This window comes from Panthera uncia, chromosome X, assembly GCF_023721935.1.
Source record: "Panthera uncia isolate 11264 chromosome X, Puncia_PCG_1.0, whole genome shotgun sequence".
Classification (NCBI taxonomy): domain Eukaryota; kingdom Metazoa; phylum Chordata; class Mammalia; order Carnivora; family Felidae; genus Panthera; species Panthera uncia.
The window spans coordinates 39,042,216-39,060,837 of NC_064817.1; the positions used below are offsets into that span (position 1 = coordinate 39,042,216).

General features: G+C 41.4%; 1 protein-coding gene across 1 annotated transcript in view; it reads left to right on the forward strand.

Annotated features, from left to right (window-relative positions):
- The window catches only part of RP2 (RP2 activator of ARL3 GTPase), a 50,172-nt gene that overhangs the window by 6,494 nt on the left and 25,056 nt on the right, over positions 1-18,622 (forward strand). The window contains exon 2 of the mRNA XM_049644594.1: positions 15,592-16,257. Within this exon, the coding sequence (XP_049500551.1) occupies positions 15,592-16,257 (666 nt within the window). The remainder of the gene's footprint in view (positions 1-15,591; positions 16,258-18,622) is intronic.

Sequence of the window (18,622 nt, forward strand, 5' to 3'; positions counted from 1 at the left end):
GCTAGAAAGTATAAGCTAAGCGAAATAAGCCAGTCGAAGAAAGACAGATACCATATGATTTCACCCACGTGTGGAATTTGAGAAACAAATGAACAAAGGAAGAAAACAGAGAGAGACAAACCAAAAAACAGACTCTTAACTATAAAGAACAAACAGATGGTTATCAGAGGGGAGGGGAGTGGGGATATGGGTGAAATAGGTAAAGGGGATCAAGAGTACACTTATCTTGGGGCACCTGGGTGGCTCAGTCAGTTATACGTCTGACTTTGGCCCAGGTCATGATCTCATGGTTTGTGAGATCGAGCCCCGCATTGGGCTCTGTGCTGACAGCTCAGAGTCTAGAGCCTGCTTCGGTTCTGTGTCTCCCTCTCTCTCTCTCTGCCCCTCCCCTGCTCATGCTCTGTCCCTTTTTCTCTCAAAAATAAATAAACATTTGGGGCGCCTGGGTGGCGCAGTCGGTTAAGCGTCCGACTTCAGCCAGGTCACGATCTCGCGGTCTGTGAGTTCGAGCCCCGCGTCAGGCTCTGGGCTGATGGCTCGGAGCCTGGAGCCTGTTTCCGATTCTGTGTCTCCCTCTCTCTCTGCCCCTCCCTCGTTCATGCTCTGTCTCTCTCTGTCCCAAAAATAAATAAAAAACGTTGAAAAAAATAAATAAATAAATAAACATTAAAAAAATTTTTTTAAAGTACACGTATCTTGATGAACACTGAGTAATATACGGAGCTGTTGAATCACTATACTGTACTACTGAAATTAATATAACACTGTATGTTAACTACACTGGAATTAAAATTTAAAAAAAAATTAAAAATGTGTTTAGTCCTGAAAAGGACTAGAAATAAATGTCTAAATTTTCTAAAGTTTGTATAATAAGCACACCTTATTTTTTTTTTTGAGGGAGAGAGAGAGAGAGCACGTGTGTGCGAGAGCACCCATGAGAGAGGGGCAGAGGGAAAGGGAGAAAGAGAATCCTAAGCAGGCTCCAAACCCAGTGCAAGCCCTACATGGAGCTCGATCACAAGACCATGAGATCATGATCCGAGCCAAAATCAAGAATTGGTCGCTTAACTGACTGAGCCACCCAGGCACCCCAGGCACACCTTATTTCTATAATCAGATATATATGCAATGTATATAAATAGAAATATTAATAAAAATGTGATCTCTGGGACCAAATATATAATTAATGGATACCTTAAAAAACTAATATAGATTTCTACTTGACTATTGATTATAATTCTGTTCAAATCCGTACAAACATATAACTAGGCATAAATCCCTTACGGTTATACCATTCTAAAATGATAAAATAAAAAGAAAAATTTTAAGCACATGTAAGTATAAAGCTAATTAAATTAAAAAAACAACTTTAATATTAAAAAGTAACTTTAATGAGATAGAATTCATCTACCATACAACTTATTCGAATTGTACAGTTCAATAGTTTTAATAACTTCACAGGGTTATGGTACCATCGCTATGATCTAATTCTAGAACACATTCATCTCCCACAAGATATCCATACCTATTAGTAGTTATTCCCACTTCTCCCTGCCCCCCCCCCACCGGAAACCACAATTTTACTTTCTATCTCTATAGATTTGTCAAATAACGCAGTATTTAGTCTTTTGTTACTGGCTTCTTTCATTTAGCATGTTTTTGAGATTCACCCATATTGTAGCATGTATCAGTACTTTATTCCTTTTTATTGGTGAATAATATTCCACACAATGGATATTCACTTATAAATTTTATTTGTCCAGGGGCGCCTGGGTGGCTCAGTTGGTTGAGCATCCGACTGTGGCTCAGGTCATGATATCACAGTTTGTGGGTTTGAGCCCCGCATCAGGCTCTGTGCTGACAGCTTGCTCAGAGCCTGCAGCCTGCTTCAGATTCTGTGTCTCCTTCTCTCTCTCTGCCCCTCCCCTGCTCATGCTCTCTCTGTCTCTCAAAAATAAATAAATGTTAAAAAATTTTAAATAAAATGAAATAAATTTTATTTGTCCAGTTTATGTATCCATTCATCAGCTGATGGACGTTTGGGTTGTTTTCACTTTGGGGCCATTACAAATAATGCCGCTGTGAATATTCATGTACAAGTTTTTGTGTGGACATATATTTTTATTTCTCTTGGGGTCATCCCTAGGAGTGGAATTCCTGAGTCATATAGTAACTTCTGTGTTTAACTTTTTGAAGCTCTGCCAAGCTTTTTAAAAGTGTACCATTTTATTTTATTTTTCATGTTTATTTTTGAGAGAGAGAGCACGAGTGAGGGAGGGGCAGAGAGAGAGGGAGACACAGAATCCGAAGCAGGCTCCAGGCTCTGAGCTGTCAGCACAGAGCCAGACGTGGGGCTCGAACCCACAAATCATGGGATTGTGACCTGAGCCGAAGTCCGACACTCAACCGACTGAGCCGCCCAGGCACCCCGCACCATTTTCTATTTCTACCAGCAGTATATGAGGGTTCTAATTTCTTCACTCACATAAAATTTTGATAAAGAAGAAAAGCACAAAGAGTGAAAAATGCATGGGACTGGGTTTTTAATTTGCATTCTACACACCAATATACCTCCTTGGTAGAGGCATTTAGCTTTTCCAGCTCTCAATTTCCTAGGATCCCTTCCAGTTGTCTGATTCTTTGAGCTTCTCGGGAGAGGAGAGGTAAGCATTGCTAGAAGCATTCAGGCAAATCTGGGTGAACAAAACCAATGTGATAGGCTGTAAGATTAGATTAGGTGATATGGAAAATCCTTTTCTTTTTTTAATTTTTTTTACTTACTTTGAAAGAGAGAGCGCTGAGAGTATGAATGGGCAAGGGGCAGAGAGAGAGGGAGAGAATCCCAAGCAGGCTCTGCACTGTCAGCGCAGAGCCTGATGCAGGGCTCAATCTCACGACCATGAGACCATCACCTGAGCCGTAATCAAGAGTTGGACGCTCAACCAATGGAGCCACCCAGGTGCCCCTTCGCTTTTTCCTTAAAGTTTTTTTTATTTATTTCATAATCTCTACACCCCACGTGGGGCTCGAACTTGTGACCCTGAAATCAAGAGCCACATGCTTTTCCAACTGAGCCAGCCAGGCACCCCAGAAAATCCTTTTCAATCCTAAAATTTCATAATTCTATTTTGTGGTTATATGTTTAGCAACATGGTGAGCTAATATAAATATAATGCTTCACCTTTGTCTTCATTGTACTTAAGATCAAAGTACTGGTATTTGTTATTTCTATAATTACATGGCACTACCATTTTCATTTAGGAAATAACCTTTCAGCTGTATAGCTATGTAGTCCTGAAATTGATTTAACAATGTTTAAATTTTAAGTAATTTTAGTTTAATTGAAGTGTAATTTACATACAGTAAAATTTACCCTTTTGAAGTGTACAGTTCTGAGTTTTGGCAAATGAATACAGTCACATAACTGATCACTACAATGGAGATATAGTACAGTTACATCAACCCCCCAAATTTCCTCATGCTCCTTTGCAGTCAAGTCTGCCCCTAGCCTCTGATCAGTTTTTTATCCCTGTAGTTTTGTCTTTTTGAGAATGTCGTATAAATAGAATCCGACAGTAACCTTTTGAGTCTGCCTTCTTTCACTTAGCATGATACATCTATTTATTTATTTTTTATTAAATTTTTTTAACGTTTATTTATTTTTGAGACAGAAACAGAGCATGAACGGGGGAGGGGCAGGAGAGAGGGAATTACAGAATCCGAAGCAGGCTCCAAGCTCTGAGCTGTCAGCACAGAGCCCAACGCGGGGCTCGAACTCACGGACCGCGTGATCATGACCTGAGCCAAAGTCGGACACTTAATCGACAGAGCCACCCAGGCGCCCCAGCATGATACGTTTAAAATTCATCCATGTTGTTGCGTGTATCAGGAGTTCCTTTTTATTGTTGAGTAGTATTCTGTTATTTGGGTGTACCATGTTAGTTTATCCATTCCCCAGTCGAGGAACATTTGGGTTGTTTTCAGTTTGGGTAATTATGAATAAATCTATTATAAACATTTGCAGACAGGTTTTTGAGTGAACGTAATTTTTCATTTCCTTTGGGTGAATATTTAGGAGTGGGATTACTGACTCATATGGAAATTGTATATTAAACTTCATAAGAAACTGCCAAACTGTTTTTCCAAAGTGGCTGTCCCAGTTTGCATTCTTACGGGCAATGTATGAGAGATCCAGTTGCTATGCCACCAGCACTTGTTATGTTCAGTTTTTCTTTTTTTTTAAATCTAATTTTAGCCATTCTAATAGGCATGCATTGGTGTTTCATTGTGGTTTAATTTGCATATCCTTGATGAGTAATGATGTTGAGCATTTTTCCATGTACTTATTTGCTGTCCATGTATTTTTGCTGAAGCGTTTATTAAAATCTTTTGCCCATTTTTTAAAATGTTTGTTTGTTTGTTTATTTATTTAGAGGCAGCAAGCATGAGCGGGGGAAGGGCAGAGAGAGAGGGAGACAGAGAATCTCCTCACTGTCAGCACGGACCCCAACTCGGGACTCTATCTCACGAACCGTGAGATCGTGACCTGAGCCGAAATCAAGAGTTGGATGACCGACCAACTGAGCCACTCAAGCGCCCCTTTGGCCCATTTTTTACAGGATTGTTTTCTTAATTGTGTTTTGAGACTTTTTTATATATAACTTGGATACAAGTCCCTTGTCATATGGTGTGTTTTACAGATTTTTTTTCCCCGCAATTAATGATTTGTCTGCTCTTAACGGTGTCTTTTGAAGAACAGAAATTTTCTATTTTGATAAAAGTCCCAATTTTTAATTTTTTCTTTTACGGATTTGTGTTTTTGGTTTCACATCTAGAAAATGTTTGCCTAACCAGGATTACAAAGATTTTTTTTCCCTCCATTTTATTCTAGAAGTTGTAGGGTTTTTGGTGTTATAGTTAGGTTCTATGATCTATTTTGAGTTGTTTTATATGGTGCAAGATAAGGGAATTCTTTTACTTTTTTTACATATAGATTTCCAATTGTTCTGGCACCTTTTGTTGAAAAGACTATGCTTTATTGAATTGCCTTTGCACCTTTGTCAATGTATACACAAGTCTATTTTTGAACTCTCTATTCTGTTCCATTGGTTTATGCGCCTAGTAAACATTGGTTTCTGTTTGAATCTGGTTAACTATGAAGAAGCAGCCAAGAGAATGTTTTAGGAGCCAGATTGCCTGGGTCTCAGACTCAGCTCAAGCACTTACTAACTGTGTGAATTTGGGTAAGTTATTTAGACTCTCGGTGCCTAAATTTTCTCATCTGTAAAACAGAGATAATAGTACACAACCCTCATAGGGGTTTTTATGAGTTTTGAGTGAATGACCGTAAAGCACTGAGCATGGTGACTTGTTCCTGTACATAGCTTCTTATACTCCTGAGCCTTATTTTGGACTTCTGTGCAGATGGGCTTTCCACTAAAATTAACAGATTCCGGGGCGCCGGGGGGACTGAGTTGGTTGAGCGTCTGACTCTTGGTGTTGGCTCAGGTCGTGATCTCACAGTTCATGGTTTGGAGCCCCGTGTCAGGCTCCATAACGACAGCATGGGGCCCCCTTGGGATTCTCTCTCCCTCTCTCTGCCCCTCCCCTGCTCATGCTCACTTGCTTGTGCTCTCTCTCTAAATAAATAAATAAACTTAAATAAAACTTAAATTAACACATTCCATTATTTCATCTCAGATTATCATTATGGAAATTTAACTGCAGAGATGAATTTTAATGGAAAATTTCATTGCTTTCATTTTTTCATTTTTCATTTCAGTAAGAAAAAATAAGATGTTCACTTTTGTTTTCTGTTAGGAAAATAATGCTTAACTTAGTTTAGTAGCTGTATCGGGTGAACTCCAACTGTTGAAATAGTTTCTTTGATTTCAAAAGTATATCCACTACCTTTTGTGGATTGTAGTAAGAAATACAGCCCAAACTACGCTCACTTCATAAGTGGCTCTTGTGAACAGGTAGCTTGAAATATGACGTTTCCATGTTTGTTTTTTTAGGCACTTTATTTGAAAACTAGTAACTTGCAAAATTCCTGTGGTACTAAGCTTCAGGTTATTTATGATTACTTTTTGTTTTGAAGAACTTCCAAGATTTGTTGAGGAAGTATCCTAAGTTTCTCCTTCGTGGACCATATTGACAATCTGAATAATTTTATACTATACAACTCTTTAGCTAGAGGGTTAGTTTCTCCCCGTAACTATGAGAACTGAGGTATCCAGATAAAGTACTTAGACAAATAGTAAATTACATTTAACTCCTCAGCATTAACTATGAGAACTGAGGTATCCAGATAAAGTACTTAGACAAATAGTAAATTACATTTAACTCCTCAGCATTGACGTTTGTTATGGACTAAATATCCGTGTCCCTTCAAAATTCATGTGTTGAAGCCCTAACTCCCATTGTGGCTGTGTTTGGAGATGGGGCCTCAGAGGAAGTAATTAAAGGTTAAACGGGATCATAAAGGTAGGGCCCTGATCTGATAGGATTAGGTTCCTTATAAGAAGAGACCTCAGAGAACTTGTTGCGTACTCACTCGGGAAGGCCATGTGAGGATATAGTGAGAAGGCAGACGTTGTCTGCAAGCCAGGGAGAGAGGTCTCACCAGAAACCAACCAACTGTGATGGCACCTTAATCTTGGACTTCCCAGCCTCCAGAACTGTGAGACATAAATTTCTGCTGTTTAAAAGCCACCTGATCTGTTATTTTGTTATGGCAACCAGTCTCAGTCTCCTCAGGCTGCCATCACAAAATAGCATGGGCTAGGTAGCTTTAAAGAGAAATTTATGTCTTAGATGGTTCTGGAGACTGGAAGTCCAAGATCAAGGTGCCGGCAGATCAAGTGTCTGGTGTCACAGGTCAGTATTGCTGGACATGAGTTAAAGCGTCAAAACCAGATTTTATTCAGTAACTACTGGCAGTGGGGGACAGAGCTGAGCTCCTTTCCAATTTGTGCGGAAGTGATTTCAGCGATTTTATCGAGAAAATGAGGGAGCAGGGAGAGCAGGGGCTTCGTAGAGTCAGAGAAGTGAAAATTGCAAAGTTGGTCAGTGTGAATGTGATTAGACGAGCTGTGTTCATTAACTCAGTTATCAAAGTGTGGATTCTATCCTCCCACAGAGACTGGTAGACAGAGGCCCTATCCTTTCTGACATTTATATTTCAAAGGAGTGGCTGTCAGGTCCTTGAGAAAGAGATTTCTGAATTTTAAGACTTACATACTCACAGCGGTGAGTTCTTTTTAGTAAATGCTGTAAGAAAGGGAGGTCAGGGGCCCATTATCAGGTATTGGCTAGAACAAACAGTAAATTTTCCTGGCAGAAACATTTTCCAGGCAGGAATTATAATGGGGGGGAGGGGGGTTGAAGGGTCCTTCTAGAGACAGGGCTTTGTGCTGCTAGAAGCCATGCTTGAATTTGGTCAAGTCTGTTACTCCAGGGATTGGGCCAGAGTTGTAGTGTGCCAGAAGTTTCCCGGTTCTCACTGGTGAGGGCCTGCGTCCTGGCTCCTATTCAGTTACCTTCTTGCTATGTACTCATGGCCTTTCCTCTAGTGTGTACACAAGGAGAGAGGGAGAGAGAGGGAAGATCTTTTCTTTTCCCTTCTTCCTTCCTTCTTTCCTTCTAAGAGCACTAATCCCATCATGAGGCCCTGCCCTCAGGACCTCCTCTAAACCTAAAGAGCCCAACTCCAAATACCATCACCTTGGGGGTTAGGGCTTCAACAGATGAGTTTTGAGATGACACAGGTATTCAGTCCTCAGTCCATATGGCTTCCTGCGCAGACTACGATAGCAGCTCAATCATTTCAAAGTTAAGAGTGGATGTTGTTTGTGCATTTGCAACAAGTCTTAACTACAACTACTGATATTGTACTAATTATAACTAACGTAGTTGAAATTTCTCCGTTAAATACCGTGCATCTTATGTATCACTTGCATGCAAAACACATTAGCTAAATTCCTTTAAGTCATAGGTATTAACTGTTCTGTTTTGTTATTTTTATCCAAACACTGGTTTGTTACATACTTAGATAAACGTGCTTGCAAATGTTTGAACTTGCTATCCATATCTCAGACAAAGATAACTTGGCCAGAACCTTGAACCCCAAATTAATTCCCCAGGAAAATACACGCAGAGTGTCACATCAAAGTTTTAAGGAGTTTCTGGTACAGTGAGATAAACCATAAACCGATAAACTGAAGCTTGAAGATTCCACTTGCCCATTGAACTTGAGGCCTTGGTAGAGCCAGGCCAACTCCTGGGCTCCTTTTCCCACACTCATGGCTTTCTTGCTCTTCTCACTCCCCACTGTGGGAGGTGGATCAGTGCCAAGGTGACAGGCTGAAGAAGACCAGAGAATTGTTTTGTACCCTCCTTAAAGCCTAAAGCAGAACTGGCTGAAACCACTCTTGCATGTTCCTTTTTTCCACTTTAAGGCCTGGACTAGATCCAGATCCTGGTAGCCTGCGCCATGACCACATTCCCATTCCCATCTTCCAAGTGGAAGGTAGCCTCACCTTCCTTTTACCCCAGGTATGGGAGGGAAGAGAATGTAAAAAGGAGAAACCCAGGACTGATATTAGGAGTGCCTCTGCCTGGCTTTGTGTATGATTATCTTCCTACTCAAGTTGGCCAACTTGAACGGTGACCTAACTAAATGCCCCTAAGAACATCATTTTTGTTCTTGATCCTTATCAGGGTCTCTCTTCTTTGGAGATAGACTGGAGAATGGGGTGTGAAGTGTATGATTACCAAACTTAGTTACCCTTCACGTTTGTTTATTAAAGAGAAACCTAGGGGCTGCCTCCCTCAGGTTACACTCCGAGGTAACAAAGATTAAGTAGTTTAAATGGATTCAGCAAGGATGTGTGGAGCGCCTCTGTGGTGCCAGGCACTGTGCTAGGTACGGGGGAAAACAAGGGGGAGCAAAACAGATAATCCCTTCCCTCATGGAGCTTATGTCGTAATAGAGGACCAGTAGAATACAGATAATAAATATAATTCACACATAGTGCCTTAAAAGGAAGCTAAGTGCCTCGGAGAAAAATAAAGAAGGGTAAAGAGGTAGTATTGGAGGTGGTGTTTCAGTTTTAAATAGATTGGTTATTGGATTCCAGCCCAAAGATCACTGCACAGGAAGGGACAGAGACTGGTATTTAATGTAATGTAGATACTCCAAAAAGGGAGAGCAGGCTTCCGGTTGAGGAAACTGGAAAGCTTCACAGAAAAAGTTTGACAGGTGGACAAGCAGACCTAGCAGAAGGCTCTCTGGGCAAAGGAGAATCAGAGGACATAGACAAGTCACAGAAAGTGACTTCAGATCTACTGAGGAAGAAAGGTCCCATACGAGAGCAATAAGAATTAGGAGTAAAATGTAAGTTGTTATTACATAGTAGTGACTTACATTGAAAGATCTTCCAATATTGAACCATTTTCACGCAACTCGGGATGAATCCAGCTTGGTTGTGGTGCTTCCTCTTTTTATGGGATTGATTTAATTGGTAGTTGTTGTCCCCACCTCCACCCCCCGCCCCCCCGCCCCCCCCCGCCCCGATCTATAGGCATGAGTGAAATGAACCTAAATTTTCTTCTTTTGCTGTGTCTTTGTTTTTCTTCTTAGGATCTCACTGGGAAGGCTAGTAGCACGAGTTAGGACTATTCCTTTGTTTTATATTGTCTTTTAAGGTTTGCATAAACCTGGGATAAATAAAATCTGAATCTGCTTATAAAACCATCAGGGCCTGGTGTTTTCTTTGTGGGAACACTTAGCTAGCCCACTGCTTCTATTTCTGTAGTAGTAATAGCATTTTATTTAGGCTTTTAACTTCTTCTGGAGTCAGTTGTGATAAGTTATTTTTCAAGAGATGTGTTCATTTCATAGACAAAATTTCTTAAAGCTTGTTGGTATATAGTTGTTGATGCTGTTCTCTTTTTAACCTCTACTTTATTTAGGGTGATATCCCCCTTTTCATTCATACTATTTGTGTTTTGTTTTTATTTCCTTGATCATTCTTTCCAGAAGTTTGCCTATTTTTTCCCTTTTTTTTCCGCCCACCCCCCCCCCCAGCAAAACATATTTTTGGTTTTGCTGATGTTTTCTATTACATATTTAATACCTCAATCATTAACCTCTGATATTATTTTTTATCTTTTTTCTCCTACTTTCTGTAAGTTTATTGTGTATTGTCTAATTTCTTAAGAAGGGCATTTAACTCCTTAATTTTGAGTATTTTTATTATAGCTATTTAAGGTTATAGCTTTCTGTCAAAGCACCATTTTTGCTGCATCCCAAATGTGGTGTCTTAACATTTAATTCTGAGTATTTTTAGATTTGATTATGATTTCTTCTTTAACCCATGGTTTATTTAGCAGTATGCTTTTTAAATTTTCAAGTAGGCGTCTATTCATGTTTTCTGCCCAAAGCATGAATAGACACTTCTCTAAAGAAGACATCCAGATGGCCAACAGGCACATGAAAAGATGCTCAACGTCGCTCCTCATCAGGGAATTACAAATCAAAACCACACTCAGATATCACCTCACGCCAGTCAGAGTGGCCAAAATGAACAAATCAGGAGACTATAGGTGCTGGAGAGGATGTGGAGAAACGGGAACCCTCTTGCACTGTTGGTGGGAATGCAAACTGGTGCAGCCGCTCTGGAAAACAGTGTGGCGGTTCCTCAAAAAATTAAAAATAGACCTACCCTATGACCCAGCAGTAGCGCTGCTAGGAATCCAAGGGATACAGGAGTACTGATGCATAGGGGCACTTGTACCCCAATGTTTATAGCAGCACTCTCAACAATAGCCAAATTATGGAAAGAGCCTAAATGTCCATCAACTGATGAATGGATAAAGAAATTGTGGTTTATATACACAATGGAGTACTACATGGCAATGAGAAAGAAAGAAATATGGCCCTTTGTAGCAACATGGATGGAACAGGAGAGTGTGATGCTAAGTGAAATAAGTCATACAGAGAAAGACAGATACCATATGTTTTCACTCTTATGTGGATCCTGAGAAACTTAACAGAAGACCATGGGGGAGGGGAAGGGGAAAAAAAAAAAGAAAGGGAGGGAGCCAAACCATAAGAGACTCTTAAAAACAGAATAAACTGAGGGTTGATGGGGTGGTGGGAGGGAAGAGAGGGTGGGTGATGGGCATTGAGGAGGGCACCTTTTGGGATGAGCACTGGGTGTTGTATGGAACCAATTTGACAATAAATTTCATATAAAAAAATAAATTTTCAAGTAGGCAAGAATTTTTTTTAATTGTTTTATGTTTATTTCTGAGAGAGAGAGAGAGACAGAGCATGAGTGGGGGAGGGGCAGAGAGAGAGGGAGACTCAGAATCAGAAGCAGGCTCCAGGCTCTGAGCTGTCAGCACAAGAGCCTGACACGGGGCTCGAACTCACAAACCGTGAGGTCATGACCTGAGCTGAAGTCGGTCGCTCAACTGACTGAGCCACCCAGGCGCCCCAGTAGGCAAGAATTTTTAAAATTATCTTTTGTTACTAACTTTTTAAGTTTATTTATTTATTTTGAGAGAGCAGGGGAGGGACAGAGAGAGAGGGAGAGGGAGAGAATCCCAAGCAAGCTCCTCACTGTAAGCACAGAGCCCAATGTGGGGCTTGAACCCAGGACTGTGGGATCATGACCTGAGCTGAAGTCAAGAGTCAGATGCTCAACCGACTGAGCCACCCAGGCACCCCTTGTTATTAACTTTTAACTTAATTACATGTTGGTCCCATGTCATAGTCTGTAAGTTATCTATTATTTAAAATTTATTTAGGCTTTATGATCTAGTACATGATTTATTTAAAAAGCGTTCATATGTCCTTAAGAAAACTGTGAGTGTACTGTATTTATTGGATGCAGAACTCAGGCTTATTCTCATGGTATGGTTCAGATCTTATATATTATTGTTGATTTCATTTTTTTGGTCTGCTTGACTAATCAGTAGTTGAGAGAAGCAGCATTATTGAGGAGGGCACTTGGAATGAGCACTGGGTTGTTGTATGTAAGCAATGAATCATGGGAATCTACTCCCAGAGCCAAGAGCACACTGTATACACTGTATGTTTTACATATAAATTTTATTTTATTTTATTTTTTTTAAATTTTAATGTTTTTATTTATTTTTGAGACAGCATGAGCAGGGGAGGGGCAGAGAGAGAGGGAGACGCAGAATCAGAAGCAGGCTTCAGGCTCTGAGCTGTCAGCACAGAGCCTGACATGGGGCTCGAACTCACAGACTGTGAGATCATGACCTGAGCTTAAGTCAGACGCTTAACCGACTGAGCCACCCAGGCACCCCAATAAATTATATTTTTAAAAAATAAATAAAATAAAAGCCAGGAAACTGAAGGGGAAAAAAGACACTCCTTAGATTTTAATCTGCCAATTATGAGGGTTTGGAGAAGTCCTGGGCAATTGTCATAGTTAGTCCCTACCTATTTTTTTATTATTTATTTTGAGAAGGGAAGAGAGAGGGAGAGAGAGAGAGAGCGCGTGAGCGAGAGCGAGTGCCAGCATGCATGAGCCAGGGAGGGGCAGAGGGAGAGGGAGAATCCCAAGCAGGCTCCACACTGTCAGCACAGAGCCTGACTCGCTCAAACCCATGAACTGTGAGATCATGACCTGAGCCAAAATCAAGAGTCAGATGCTTAACTGAGTGAGCCACCCAGGTGCCCCCCACCCCCACCTATTTTTTCCCAGCTCTTCACCAGCACAGGGTTTCTGCCCTGCCCTAAATTCACTCTGCCCTGCCCTGAAGTCTTGACCAGAGATCTGAGTCCCAGCAAGTGTGGGAGAAATACTGTTGTCTCAAGATTTAGGGGAGGAAGAAGCAAGAGCAGAAACCCTAGAGGTTCCTTTTCTATTTTATCCTCCCACACTGTACCACAGGGATTTCTCATAGTTTCCCCTTTTCTTGGTGTTTTCCTTACTCAGTCCCTTTGGGGTTGCCCAAAGGGCCCCTTTTGGGCAATAGGGGAGCCAGAAGCTATGCTAGTTGAGTTTCTTGGTAGAGACCAAACTGGAGTATTGCACCTTGATATACGTGCGTCACCTGTAACGTCCTAGAAATAAACTGCTTGAACACTTCTTTCCATATTAAACCTGTGTTGCCTCTATATTTTTTCTTTTCTTTCTCTCTCTCTCTCTGTTTTTTGTTTGTTTGTTTGTTTGTTTGTTTTGTGTGTGTATGACACTACCAACATCCAAGAACATAAACCAGAGCAGTGTTTTTTCAAACCTAGAGGTGGGATAATAGAAAATATTCGGGGTTTACCACAAAATTAGGGTAAATATTATTTGTGACGCTTTTACTTCCTCGGTATGTGTACATGCACAAACACTCACAAGTATGTGTGCTGGGCTGTGCTGAAGAATCTACTAATGTGGATTATAGTCAGAAAAGTCAAAAGTCACCGACTAGAGAACTAGGCATCATTTTGGACCCGTCCCTCTGCCTTCCCTCCTACAGATATTGAATTACCAAGTCGGTCGATTATACTTCCTCAATAGTTCTCAAATGTATCCCGTCTTCCTCTTCCCTCCCAACTACCACTCTGCTTCCAGCACTTTCTGGATGACTGCAACAATCTTCAGATCCATGCTCCACCTCCTTATTCCGATCAGAGTCATCTTTCCGAAATGTACATTTTCCTTACGTAAATCCTCCTGTGGCACCCTGTTGCTCACGGATGACTTCCAGGCTTTATAACATGGCCCCTGCCTACCTCTCTAGCTTCATCTGCTAGCCTTCTAGTATCACAGCTAAACACCAAACCGCTTTCGGTTTTCCTCACGTTCTCGGATGAGTTTTATTTTGTTCATTCTTTCACTTTTGCCTGGTGTGGGAAGGGAGGGTCCTTTACTCCCACCCCTTTTGTGGGGGTGAACTCCAGCTCGTGTACTCTGACTTCGTATGTGAAGTCTTACACCCCTACCTCCCCCACCCCTGGAGTCCCTCCTCTATGTTTCCAGAATATTCTAGGCATCATGCATTGCACAGCCAAGTTGTTTTTAAATCATCTGTTTAGGTGAGTGTTTACTTTTTTTTTATGGGAAGTAACTAAACATCATACTCATGTTAGTGCCTAAAAGAATATCTAGCTCATTTTGGGTGTTGGTCAGATGTTGGCTGAATGACTGAAGATCTGGAAAGTTCAAGCACCTTTTCCAAATCATGTTGCTTATAGGTGACAGAATTAAGACTGGGAAACAAAGGGCCTCTTTTATTGTTTCATGCTACAGACGAGTACTCCTTCTAGTACGTAATGTAAAACTGAAAAAGTACATTTATTGTGCAATACCGAATAAATCACTTTAAGCTAGTTTGGTAACAATCAAGATGATTAAGTTAACCTTTGTGAATAATCCAATTTTTGCCTACTGTAAGGGAGTCTATTTCTGGCACATGAACAGTTTTGGCGTGAAATCTAATATTTGCAAAGAGGTAAAATAGTGCAAGTAGACTCAAAAGTAATTTGGAAAAATCAAAGTGACCTTTTTGTGACTCTATTTTGAGTGGTCAGTTAGAACTTTAAAATATGTAATGTGATGGATTCCAGGCATACTGTTTAAAACGTGATGTGAGCTTTAGTTTAGAATATGTAAAAGATGGGAATGGTGGCATTTGAAGAATTACACTGTAGGAAAAGCTCAAGATATGTCTGAATCACATTTACAGATGCAAGTTATGACATAGAATGATTCTTGTGCCTTCAGGTTCTTCCAGTTTCTGTAGCGTATGCAGAAATCAGTCGGGGTTTAGAAACTAAGACCCATCCATCAGTTTATTGAAGGATAGAGAATACATTTCAATCTGGGCCTATCTCCAATTTCAGAAGTTTTTAGAGAAGCAGAAGCTGTTTCAAATTTCCACTTGTGGAATTTGAGAAGCAAAAACAAATGAATAAAGAAAAAAAAAGAGACCAACAAAAACCCAGCCTCTTAAATATGGAGAACAAACTGGAAGCTGCCGGGGGGGGAGGGTGATGGGTGAAATAGATAAAGGGGATGAAGAGCACATTTATCCTGATATAATGTATAGAATTGTTGAATCATATTGTACACCTGAAACTAATATGATGCTATGTGTTAACTATACTTGAATTAAAAAAATAAAAACCAAAAAAGCGAAGCATCAGAAACAGAAAAAGGGTCAGAGCTGAAATATCCCTTAATAACATCCAAAGTGCTGTGTGTATGAGGATTTCCCCAATCGTTTCCAAAAGGTATTGTTACAGTTAGTATGTTGAAACAGGATCCAAACAGTGTCCCCACATTGGTTGGCTGATGTGTCCTTGAATCTTCCTTTATCATGGTCTCCTCTCCCTTCTGCCCCCTCCCATTCCTTTTATTTATTGAAAAAAAATAATTTGCGCTCTTCATTTTCTTACTATGTTGCAAAGTCGAGGAGAGTAGGAACTTAAGATTTTAGCACTTAAGAATTGTGCCTGGGATCCAGTAGACACTTGACTATCGGACTATAGTCTATCGGACTATTATTTGTCCGATGCTGTTGATAATACTCAAGGCCTGTGTTTTGTCCCTGCAGGTTGATCCAAAAGACTACATGTTCAGCGGACTGAAGGATGAAACAGTAGGTCGCTTGCCTGGCCAAGTGGCAGGACAACAGTTCCTCATTCAAGACTGTGAGAACTGTAACATCTATATTTTTGATCACTCGGCTACAATCACTATCGATGACTGTGCTAACTGCGTGATTTTCCTGGGACCTGTGAAAGGCAGCGTGTTTTTCCGGAATTGCAGAGATTGCAAATGCACGTTAGCCTGCCAGCAGTTCCGTGTGAGGGACTGTAGGAAGCTGGAAGTCTTTCTGTGCTGTGCCACTCAGCCCATCATTGAGTCTTCCACAAACATCAGGTTTGGCTGTTTCCAGTGGTACTACCCTGAGCTAGCGTTGCAGTTCAAAGACGCAGGGCTAAGTATCTTCAACAACACCTGGAGCAACATTCATGACTTCACGCCTGTGTCAGGAGAACTCAACTGGAGCCTTCTTCCAGAAGGTGCCGTGGTTCAAGACCATGTTCCTCTCCCTGCCACCGAAGAGCTCAAAGCTGTCCGCATTTCCACAGAAGCCAACAGAAGTATCGTTCCAGTGTCTCGGGGTCAGAGGCCGAAGAACAGTGATGAATCCTGCTTGGTGGTATTATTTGCTGGCGATTATACAATCGCAAATGCCAGAAAACTAATTGATGAGGTAAGGAGAGAGACCAGAGAAACAGACACACACCTAGGTAGAAGCACACCACTTTCTGGAGAACTTTCTTTTCAAATTGGCTGGTAGAAATACAGGCAGTCCTTGGGGCCCCTGAGTGGCTCAGTCAGTTGGGTGTCCGACTTCAGCTCAGGAACTCGAACTTCGGGAGTTGGAGCCCCACAGTGGGCTCGGTGCTGTCAGCGCAGAGCCCACTTCGGATCCTCTCTCTCCCTCTCTCTGCCCTGCCTCCACTTACTTGCCCTCAAAAATAGATAAAACGTTTAAAAAAAGAGAAATACAGGCAGCTCTTAAGTTATAGTCCTCTGGGCCTCAAAATACTTTCCCAAAGAAACTTTTAAAAATACAGTCCAATTCAGTAAGCATTTATTAAGCACTTACTGTGTGAAGAGTTACTCTGTTACCGTATTTCATTGATTATAGGATGCACATTTGTTTTCCACGTTTTTGCTTATCTGAAATGCATCTTGCAATCGACGGCAACTTAAAGCTGATGAAATATGGCATGTGCCGGAGATGGAGATACATAGGCGAAATTCTCTGCCCCCAGAGAACTTCCATTCTTTATAATAAATGATTGCCGTGGAAGCTTACAAAGGTAGTACTGCAGAGTAAAGCCTGGCCTCATTTATTAGGAGTTTGGCTAGGGAAGGTGGGAAAGACATTTCAGAGTACAGCTTTTGGCCCCTGACGTGACTGTGGGAACGAGCCCCACACCACTCGCCTTTTCCCTGTTGCTATGTGAAGGGGCAGCTGGTGTGTCAGAATGAGGGTGGGGGCTGGGATAGCAGCTTGTGGGCTCAGGATCAGGGACTTGGTGAATTTGGGACTAGAGAGGAGTTCTATCGGGAGCAGCTCCCACTTGCAGAATACCTGGGGACGGAGAGATGAGGGGCTCCAGGAAGCAGCAGTTCCTGCGTTGGCGGGTGCTCCAGTGGGGAGACAGCAGAAGGCTGTATTAATTATCCAGTAATCAGGTATCCTTCAGAAGGAGTCTTTGAATTTAAAAATCAGACTTCCAGAAATGAAGCAGCGGATGGAAAACTTACCAAGTCTCTTTTTGATTGGATTTTTAAAAATATTTATTTATTTTTGGGAGAGTGTAAGCGGGGGAGGGGCAGAGAGAGGGGGACAGGGAATCCGAAGCGGGGTCTGCACTGACAGGCTGACAGCAGTGAGCCCGATGTGGGGCTCGAACCCACGAACTGCGAGATGATGACGTGAGCCGAAGTCGGATGCTCAACTGACTGAGCTACCCGGGCGCCCCATGGATTTTCTAGAAATTGTAACAGTTCTGTCGAAAGGAAGATTATAAGGGAAAAAAGCCCCACCAAAGATGACCTCCTCTCTGTGGCTACACATCCTACAGTCTAGAAAACCCGTGTCTGAAATCCATAAAGCATATCTGAAATCTAGTTTTCAAAACAGCAGAAGCCAAAGTGCACATTTAAGACTGTGGTATTTTCTTTTTTGTTCATGCCAATCTGATAAAAACTTGCTGTGAATCTGGTAAGATATAGAAAAGTACTTCTGGCCTTCGAGCTATCTAGTCACATATGTTAATCCAACATCTGAGAAGTCAGTATTTGCTTTATCCTGTATGGTGATTTTTTTTTTAAAATCTACATACAGTTTGCAGAAGATATCATTATTCAGGTTAAACTCCTTTTTGGTGGGTAACAAGGAGTGGATAGCACACTTATTTTTTAAAAAGCCATCAGAACAAACACCATCTTTCCTCATGAGTCATCATATGTTCTTTACCTTTTCACTTGCGGTATCTGATGTGTGAAATGACAGTGTCGTGTGCACTTGAAAACAACACGACCAGGAAGAATGATGTTCTTTAGATGTCCTTCTGGATTACAGAAGAGTTTGAAACAAAAGCGCAACAGCAGCAATAATAATGGCTAACACTTAGGTAGTGTTCACCATATGCCAGGCATCGTTATAAGGGGTTCAAATGAAGTAACTCACTTGACTTAGAGTAACCTATGAAATAGGTGCCGTTTATTTCCCTTTTTGCAGATAAGGAAAATGAGCCACAGAGAGGGTAAGTACCTGGCAAAAGGCCCCTCAGCCAGGAAACAGCAGAGCCATGATTTAAATCCAGGCAGCCTGGCTTTGTAGACCACAGTCTCAGCCCTTAAGTCCGATGCTACTCTGCTGCCTCAGCAGTAGAGGAGAGTTGACAGGTGCCTGGTGGAGCAGGAATGTGAGGGAAGTACGGGGAGTCAAGGCAGATACCACCCTTCAGCCTAGAAGGAAAATCCCTGGGACTTTCGGGTTGGACTTACCCTCTCTAGTTCTGAAAGCACAGAATTAGGGACTAAAAAGAACAAAACGA